General features: G+C 41.0%; 1 protein-coding gene across 1 annotated transcript in view; it reads right to left on the bottom strand.

The window, feature by feature from the left end:
- LOC118415052 (opsin-5-like) overlaps positions 1-10,145 on the bottom strand; it is a 33,097-nt gene extending 22,952 nt beyond the window's left edge. The window contains exon 1 of the mRNA XM_035819431.1: positions 8,967-10,145. Coding sequence (XP_035675324.1) covers positions 8,967-9,084 — 118 coding nt within the window. The 5' untranslated portion in view covers positions 9,085-10,145. The remainder of the gene's footprint in view (positions 1-8,966) is intronic.

Below are 10,145 nucleotides of genomic sequence, written 5' to 3'. Positions count from 1 at the left end.
TCCTTTATTGCATTATGAAATCCAGCGCTCGACTCCAAATAACTAGCAAACTATTAAAAGGAAGCTCGACAAAAAATCGTTAATAAACAGACAATAGGTTTGAGCTATTCATCCCTGTCCCTCGCGTGCCACTAGATCAGTACGTGGTAATTGGGTACTTTGCATGTGAACGAATCGACTAAAGGCATGTTTTCGCTAGAAATCTACTGGTTGTGTTTCAGTAACATGTTAAAGCTAGTAAGGTCCTGTGAGACATTGTGGATCGGACCGTAAAGACACATTTTTTTCTTTTTTTTCCCATTTCATTTAACTCATCCTTGGATATGAAAGCATTTTCTGGAGGCAACATGAACTTTTGTTTCTGGAATGTCCACGGGCTGGGTTCGAAATTAGAGGATTTAGATTTCTTGTATAAAATTGACAAATTTGACTTTATATCGCTTCTGGAAACGCGGAGTACTGAAAAAACAAAAAAAATTAACATACCAAACTACAGTTCCTTTCAATCGCATAGAAAGAAGAGTAAACGAGCAAAACGCTCATCAAGGGGCATCATATTCTTTTTCAAAGAACAATACAAAGCTTCTGTTAAAAAAATTACCATCAAAATCAACAGATTTGCTTTGGGTTCAGATAGATTGCAAATTACTAGGATTAGACAAAGATCTTTTTATTTGTTCAGTTAATATCAGTCCTAGTGCATCCACAAGTGCAAATACGCAGGGTTTCATCCTACTAGGCGGTGACCAAAATTCTCGTCTAGGAAATATACAAGATTTCGTTGAAGATGACACTTTCTCTGATAATCACCCGAACAACTTCTCAAACATTACATTAGATAGACAACACATGGATCAAGCTCCCCCCAACAAGTTTGGCAGATTTGTGGCTGATTTATGTATTCAAGGAAATCTTAAAATTCTTAACGGCAGAATAGCCGGTGATCTACAAGGAAAATTCACGTGTCATCAGCCAAACGGTAGCAGCACTGTTGATTATGTAATATGCAACCAACCGCTTCTAGAACACATTTTATTTTTTCGAGTTAACGTTAACCCCCTAACCACATTCTCTGATCACTGCATGTAATGTTATCTGTTGTCTTACGTACAAAATCCTCACATCACCCTGCCAAAGAGAAACAGAAAAGTGGAAACAGCAATGTCTACAGGAACCATTGTAGAAATGTGTAGAATTTCTACAAAACTACACTGCCTACATGTGAAACTTGGATGGTCCGCTTCCTGTGTCCCTCTCTACAAATATCTACAGTGACAAGTGTAGAAATGTGTAGGATTTCTACATCACTACAAATGTCTACAGGAACCATTGTAGAAATGTGTAGAATTTCTACAAAACTACACTGCCTACATGTAAAACTTGGATGGTCCGCTTCCTGTGTCCCTCTCTACAAATATCTACAGGAACCATTGTAGAAATGTGTAGAATTTCTACAAAACTACACTGCCTACATGTCAAACTTGGATGGTCCGCTTCCTGTGTGCCTCTCTACAAATATCTACAGTGACTAGTGTAGAAATGTGTAGGATTTCTACATCACTACAAATGTCTACAGGAATCTTGTAGAAATGTGTAGAATTTCTACAAAACTACACTGCCTACATGTGAAACTTGGATGGCCCGCTTCCTGTGTCCCTCTCTACAAATATCTACAGTGACAAGTGTAGAAATGTGTAGGATTTCTACATCACTACAAATGTCTACAGGAACCATTGTAGAAATGTGTAGAATTTCTACAAAACTACACTGCCTACATGTAAAACTTGGATGGTCCGCTTCCTGTGTCCCTCTCTACAAATATCTACAGGAACCATTGTAGAAATGTGTAGAATTTCTACAAAACTACACTGCCTACATGTCAAACTTGGATGGTCCGCTTGCGTGTGTGCCTCTCTACAAATATCTACAGTGACTAGTGTAGAAATGTGTAGGATTTCTACATCACTACAAATGTCTACAGGAATCTTGTAGAAATGTGTAGAATTTCTACAAAACTACACTGCCTACATGTCAAACTTGGATGGTCCGCTTCCTGTGTTCCTCTCTACAAATATCTACAGTGACTAGTGTAAAAATGTGTAGGATTTCTACATCACTACAAATGTCTACAGGAACCATTGTAGAAATGTGTAGGATTTCTACAAAACTACACTGCCTACATGTGAAACTTGGATGATCCGCTACCTGTGTCCCTCTCTACAAATATCTAGTGACAAGTGTAGAAATGTGTAGGATTTCTACATCACTACAAATGTCTACAGGAACCATTGTAGAAATGTGTAGGATTTCTACAAAACTACACTGCCTACATGTCAAACTTGGATGGTCCGCTTCCTGTGTCCCTCTCTACAAATATCTACAGTGACAAGTGTAGAAATGTGTAGGATTTCTACATCACTACAAATGTCTACAGTAACCTTTGTAGAAATGTGTAGAATTTCTACAAAACTACACTGCCTACATGTTAAACTTGGATGGTCCGCTTCCTGTGTCCCTCTCTACAAATATCTACAGTGACAAGTGTAGAAATGTGTAGAATTTATACATCACTACAAATGTCTACAGGAACCATTGTAGAAATGTGTAGAATTTCTACAAAACTACACTGCCTACATGTCAAACTTGGATGGTCCGCTTCCTGTGTGCCTCTCTACAAATATCTACAGTGACAAGTGTAGGAATGTGTAGGATTTCTACATCACTACAAATGTCTACAGGAATCATTGTAGAAATGTGTAGAATTTCTACAAAACTACACTGCCTACATGTGAAACTTGGATGGTCCGCTTCCTGTGTGCCTCTCTACAAATATCTACAGTGACAAGTGTAGAAATGTGTAGGATTTATACATCACTACAAATGTCTACAGGAACCATTGTAGAAATGTGTAGAATTTCTACAAAACTACACTGCCTACATGTCAAACTTGGATGGTCCGCTTCCTGTGTGCCTCTCTACAAATATCTACAGTGACAAGTGTAGGAATGTGTAGGATATCTACATCACTACAAATGTCTACAGGAATCATTGTAGAAATGTGTAGAATTTCTACAAAACTACACTGCCTACATGTCAAACTTGGATGGTCCGCTTCCTGTGTCCCTCTCTACAAATATCTACAGTGACAAGTGTAGAAATGTGTAGGATTTCTACATCACTACAAATGTCTACAGGAACCTTTGTAGAAATGTGTAGAATTTCTACAAAACTACACTGCCTACATGTTAAACTTGGATGGTCCGCTTCTTGTGTCCCTCTCTACAAATATCTACAGTGACAAGTGTAGAAATGTGTAGGATTTCTACATCACTACAAATGTCTACAGGAACCATTGTAGAAATGTGTAGAATTTCTACAAAACTACACTGCCTACATGTCAAACTTGGATGGTCCGCTTCCTGTGTCCCCCTCTGCAAATATCTACAGTGACAAGTGTAGAATTATGTAGGATTTCTACATCACTACAAATGTCTACAGGAACCATTGTAGAAATGTGTAGAATTTCTACAAAACTACACTGCCTACATGTAAAACTTGGATGGTCCGCTTCCTATGTTTATGGTGTTGAACCGGGCCCGCGGGGCTAGCTGCATTTTGCGTTGATTTAATACGTGATGTCATTCACGATCCCGACACGATCACGGCGGAATGCCTGACACGGCGAAGGTGTTGCAATGAACCCGCGCGGTAAGTTGCATTTCGCGTTTAATCTGTGATTTCTTACATGGTACATCACGAAATCTCAGACGGCAAAATGCCTGGCACGGCTACGGCGAGGGTGTTGGTGAATCTGTGATCTCTTACATGGAACATCACGAAATTTCTTACGGCGATATGCCTGACACGGCTACGGCGAGGGTTTCGCAACGACACCGCACGGCTAGCTGCATTTCGCGGCGAACATGGAACATCATGAAATTTCTTACGGCGAAATGCCTGACACGGCTACGGCGAGGGTGTCGCAACGACACCGCGCGGCTAGCTGCATTTCGCGGCGATTTCGTGATGTGGTACATGGAACATCTGCCCTAAATATTTTGTAGAAGCACCGCTGTAGGAAAGAAGGTCCAAGCAATGTAAAACATCACGTAGCATGAAGTTCGCTGTCAACTGGCACACAGCACATGACTGTTTGAAACTCTAAGTCTAATCAACAGCCGTGTTTGATTGATAGCCGGCGGTCCTTTGATGAAGTCGGCGAAAGGTGCGTTAGTTAGAAAATCTGCGTTTAGTTTTGATACGTAATTATAAGTTAGACAGTGGCGAGAATGATTATTTTCTCATCAATATTTCTCTTCAGAATTATTTGAACTTAATTGTACATCTAAACAATTGGCTTACCTGTGCAATGTTTATATGATTAATGATCAGTGTACTGAAATCATGTGTAACGTATGGCTCCTAGTCAATAGATCAGCATTTTCTCTATAGTGACCACCTGTCTATAGTGGCCACATTTCCTAGTGCTGTTGTTGTTTGACATAACGTTAATCTTTGAACATTTAAATTGTAAGTAACTTTAAACTGCCAGAGTTTCAGCCCAATAAAACACTCTCAGCGCCAGGGTATGAACAGACTGACCAGACAGACGAAAATAAATCCTCGAACAAGGTTCAATCGTATCTTCCGGGTCTGGCAGGAAGTTGTTAAACTAAAATAAGAATAGGCTCGATGGCTGATTGCATACAAAGTAAAACAGTTTAACAGTTTTACAGCTTGAAGAAAACAAACGCTCCTACAGTACCTGCACCTGCTTGATAATTATTAAATCGTATGCCCTACTTGAATAAAAAAAAGTTCACTGCAATAATAAATGTACCCACATCACAAGGAGCTTATACTTTTTTAAACTTACACCTAGTTATCGTACTGAAAATTGTTAATGACATTACATGAAGTCATTCAACAATTTTCAGTCATGATGAAAATTTTCTGAATGGAAGGTGTGATTATTGTCATTTTCTGAAAAATAGAAGCAAGCTCTGTTTTTACCTGGAATCAATTCACAATACCAGTCCACTTTGGGGGATAATGTACTGTTAATATGATGTTCCATTTTTGCGCAGGGGTGATTTGGAACAGTCCAATGTTGCGTGGGAAGGGGTATGGCTGAAATATGCTGTATTTGCTCTTAAGCAAATGTCGGACTTTCCAGTTACGTTCTAAGACCAAATGTACCTTAGAGTGCTAGCACTACAGCATTTAAAGCTAAATATCTTTAGATGCTTCAGTATATGTGGTCTATAGTTATGTCTATAGAATGTCTGATAGCCTACTCACAAGCAACAATAGTTCTTCACTGGGTAAGATTTACCTGTGCTCATTCATTACGTTGACTGATGTCAACGTAGTTTTTCATCTTTCCACAGTGCCTAAATGATTATACTACTTTGAGAGAGCTTATAGATTTGAATATATGAATGTGTCTGACATATGTCCTTTTGTTAATTACCCTCGATAAACGATGCTTTCTGTGTCGCTTGTATAACTCCTGAAGTTGCAGATGTGAGATGAATCTACTTTATATGACATTTTGTGATTGGGTAGGTATCGATAAATATAGTGACAAATTCGATTATGGGACTCTTAGCAACTTGTGACTCTGATATCTGCTGCTGTGGGCCTGCTATGCTACACACGTATCTTTATCTCATCTCAGACTCATTCTAGATCACAAATCTCGTTATGGCCGTTCCTCCGTGAAGCCCTTTCAGCAGTACTAGACAGACGTGATTTCTCGGGACTCCTCGCGTGAGCCGGGTTACGCCGCCCGGTGGGATCCTTCCGACGCGCTCACTTCCGTTCTGGGTGATCGTACGATTTTATGATGCGGTACAGTTTTCAAACAGGCTGTAGCAGTACCAACTAAGACAGCCTTGTTCGCAACATGGCAGCTTAATTTTGCCGACATATTAGCGCCTATACATACCAACGATGCTGCCAGGTTGTGCGACGATCGCACGACGTATGTGACGTTGCCCTTCCTGTTGCATGACATTTCACGACGCCATATGCATACAAATCACCCTGATTCTGACTCAGTCTTCCATGACAATGCGCTAGAGAATGTCTTGCAAGTACATGTACGTACATTGATATCGTGGGTGGATTCGTACAATGGAAAAATCGTGTGTATTGACTGCTTGATAATTCCTGGTAGGCTTTGATAGCATATTTATCATCATCATTAGTATCACCATAGCTGCTTGAAGAGCATGTATTAACCAGCATTTATGCTTGCAATTGTTTGTTTATTCAGAGAGCAACTCAATTCCTGACCAATATTGAGCCTTTGATGAACCGTGTTTCCTTAGTAGATATCCCTAGCAAGTGAATAACTGGCTTTCAACAAGGATAATTTCTACAGCAGATTTTCTTTTAAGCCCCGGTCACAAGAATCGTACGACGTCCTTGCGATGGCATATTACGCCTATCGCACGATGATCACAGTGGATCGCAGCTAAATCGTAAGCAAAATCAGCCATCGCAGAGCATCGCAGAGCATCGGATGATGTTCAAAATTTTTCCAGCGTCGTACGATTTTTCACTTGTGTCTCTTCTGTATAGCCGTCTGATCGTTTTTGTACTTCTTTAACCAACAAAATGTGGACATAGCTGTTGAATACCTTCCTATAATATCTTTAACTGTAAAAATAAATTTAAAAAAACTATGATAACAAGAGTATTACAAGCAAAAGTTCAAATCAAGCGTGAGTACTGGTATGGTTATCTCGGCCTGCTTGCCGGCTCTACGTGTCAGGCTCTTTCGAATATTGTATCATGATATGCTATCAACAAAAAGATGCCATCAAAGAAAAATCATATCATAAGCATTATATCATATATATTTCCGACTCATAGAGCCTGCCTTTATGTTTGAGTTGTCCCCATGGTTATTACGATTATGGTAAACTGACCCAAGACCGACGAGAGCTGAGATTTGATCTAATTATCAACTCACGTGCATGAAGCGATCAAACAATTGTCTGCATCACCTGTGCGGGGCGCGCTGTTCTCTGGTTGCGATTGTGGCAGTTGCGCCTGATATATTTTCCCTTTTCGTCAATATCGACAATATCAGGGAAAACTGAAACCATCACAACATGCTAAAAATTCATAAATCTAAAACCTCATCAGTAGACAAAAATTGCCGTAATGAAGTCTGCTTTGGGGGCAAATAAAATCTTACGACGATAGCGAAATTTTGAACATGTTCAAAATCCATTTCAGTCCTATTTTCGTCATAGGAGGCTCCCCGATTTACTATGATTTACCTGCGATTGACGCAAATACGCTCTAATGACCTCATCGTACGATGCACTACGATCCTTGTGACCACGGCTTCATATATTTAAACCATTGCTTCCGATTCTTCCCCGACTTACGACGTACTGCGCTTATGCCGCGCATAAAACCTCCATCGCAGTCAATCGTACGATTTTTGTGACCGGGGCTTTAATAAAAAAGCTTGCGTGTACACACCCATGCACTCTAGTAGATCAGGTAAATATATTTGCTTGCTTTATTTGCTTGTTTCCGGGCCTGGAATCAAAGGAACAGGAACAGGACTTAGCTATTAGCCTTTTCTCCATCACCAGCAGTATTGTAGGACCCACATGGCTGGCTGACGAGTTTCAAACACGGATCTCCATCTCTCCGCTGACTCACACTCTACCTGGCAGGCACATCCTCATCACAAGCCAGCTAGCAACCGGGGAAATCAGTTCAGTCAGGAAAGTGAGGTTTGATGCTTTTAGCAATCCCCAAGCAACATTGTCCGTCGCCTCATCTTCGTTTTGGGAATTACCTGTATCTGTCCAATGACATATCCCATATCCGTGGAGTACCAGCTTGTGTTCTGTACCTGCTTCTAAAGCGTTGCAAATCGAGGCTGTGGAATTTTCCGTGCGTACTATTAAGGGAGGAAAGCCTCCCAAAGTCAATCAGTGTTCATCGAATGTAGATTTGTCATTTCTTATACTCAAAGAAGCAGGCACAATTTGTAGCAGGTGAATGTGCACGGACATCTTACAATGTAAAGCTCATTGTTATGTAAAGGCCATTTTGTTCGCGCTGAGGAGGCAATTTTTTGTTAAAGAATTTTCCTTTTGTTTATTTCTATTGTTTGCATTGCATACCCGGTTAAGCTGTAAAGCTTCCAAAGACTTAATGTAAACCCAGCTCGGCGATTGACATATCCCGCCACCTGTTGCTCTGTAAGTTGACTGGCTCTAAGCAATCTACTTTATGGTCTGGAGATGTAGATATGAAGGAAAATCATACTTCATTATCACTTTTTCCGGCGGTCTTAACTTGGAAAATATTCCGCGGCACCTGTTGACAGCTGCACTTATTGAAACGGCATGAATGTCTACAACAGTAAAGCGAAACCTCCTTGACCAGTAATATAAAGCGTCATTTACGCACATATGTATTCTAGTGGTAGCACCCTTCATTTAAGTCCAGAATGCGTGTATGATCCAATAAACCATGCCCTGTAACAGCAAATCCCTAATGTTATACTGTGAGTGCACTTGGTGATGTTGAACCATCCAAATGCTTACGGCGCTCATCGGACCAGACTGAAATGAAAGTGCTCTATTTCAGAAAGAACACGGATGTGGAAAACATTTCATAAAAGATTTCTATCCTCTCGGTTCATTTTTTTTCTGATAACTGACAAAGAATACACACACGCAGAGCGTCTTCGTCTGCATACCGCTTCAATCCACATGAGTGCAATGATAGTCTTAGTCTTTCGCAAAAAGCTTGAAAATTTGTTCAGCATCACAATGTACCATTAAAAATGAAGATAACAGTTTTGTTTGTATTTTTTTTTCTTTTTTTGTTGTTGCCGTGATTGCTCTAGGGCAGAAAACACTACAAACATGTATGACCACATGGCATGTGATATTGTGGAATGATTTTAAGAGCTGTCCACTCACCTACAACTGCGAGATACGATCCTATAGCCACGTCCTCTCCCCACGTCAGTCGAGACCTGTAGTGTTCCTCCGACGAGTTGGACTTCACAGTTGCAGGGGACGTCGTGGAAAGGGTCATCCTGCGTGTTGTATATGTATGTTAACTATTTGCCTACAATAAGTCTTCTATGGCTCAGGGTTTCTGCTTGTCCTAGCATGCACGGGGGCATTGAATATGTTCTACCACTGCGCTTGCTACCCTGTGCACCAAATTAAAGCTGGCTGCAGCTGAGCGTTTTTGGTTGTTGCTGCCGGCTTTTATATGTCTGCCAGGAACACCAATCAGCGCAGGCCGCGTGGTGACATCACAATCCGTTCGTCAGCATCGACTTAAGATGAAAAGGTGTAAGTGTTGATATCCTGTCGTCGGAGTGATGCCGCGCGCGTGTCGTCAGCTGCCGCAGCTGGATTACACTGTCTTGCAATTGTCATGACATGAGGTGACGTCATAGAAGATTCTGAGAACGGAACTGACTGTCGTCATTTCCGCCAGCAAAACAATGATCGATGTTATCCTTGATACACCATGTCACATCTATAAAAATTCACTCGCAAACTTTGCAGAGTACTTGTCAACAAGCCCAATACCTAATAGTGGAGATGTTAGTAATCTCCAAATCTCAGTGTTTAAGGTTCATCAATGTTAACTATCACGTGCAAACTATGCATCAATGCTGTTGGTGGTGCCGTTAGACTAAATTTTGTTTGTAGGAAACCCATTTGTGAGCCACGCGAAGGATCGGTAAGAACACACGGCGTTAATGATTGAGGACGGGAGACGATATTGAGCGACTCTTCACTCTCACTGAGTCTCCGTGCCAGCGGACAGGTCTCATTTTACACCCAAGCTGGGTGGAGAACGCCACTCAACGCACCGCTACCTGCACGTAGAAGGTAACACTTTAGCAATTATGAATTGATTTCACACCATCCAGTTGCAAATCCGCTAATCCATGGCTGCTGGGATCGGGTCAGCCCCGGGTGATCCCAGGCGTTATGGACCAGGTTAGCAACCAACTCACGTACGACTTTCGCGGCCGACTACTCCAGGAAATATCTTCCACAACAAAGACTATTCTAATCTGGGAAGAAAAAGTGGTGCCCTAATATTATCATTATTCTGATGGAAATCTCAAATCA

The sequence above is a fragment of the Branchiostoma floridae genome, chromosome 4, assembly GCF_000003815.2.
Source record: "Branchiostoma floridae strain S238N-H82 chromosome 4, Bfl_VNyyK, whole genome shotgun sequence".
NCBI classification, from domain to species: Eukaryota; Metazoa; Chordata; class Leptocardii; order Amphioxiformes; family Branchiostomatidae; genus Branchiostoma; species Branchiostoma floridae.
The sequence above is the reverse complement of the archived record's forward strand: the minus strand, read 5'-3'. Positions and strand labels throughout refer to the sequence as shown.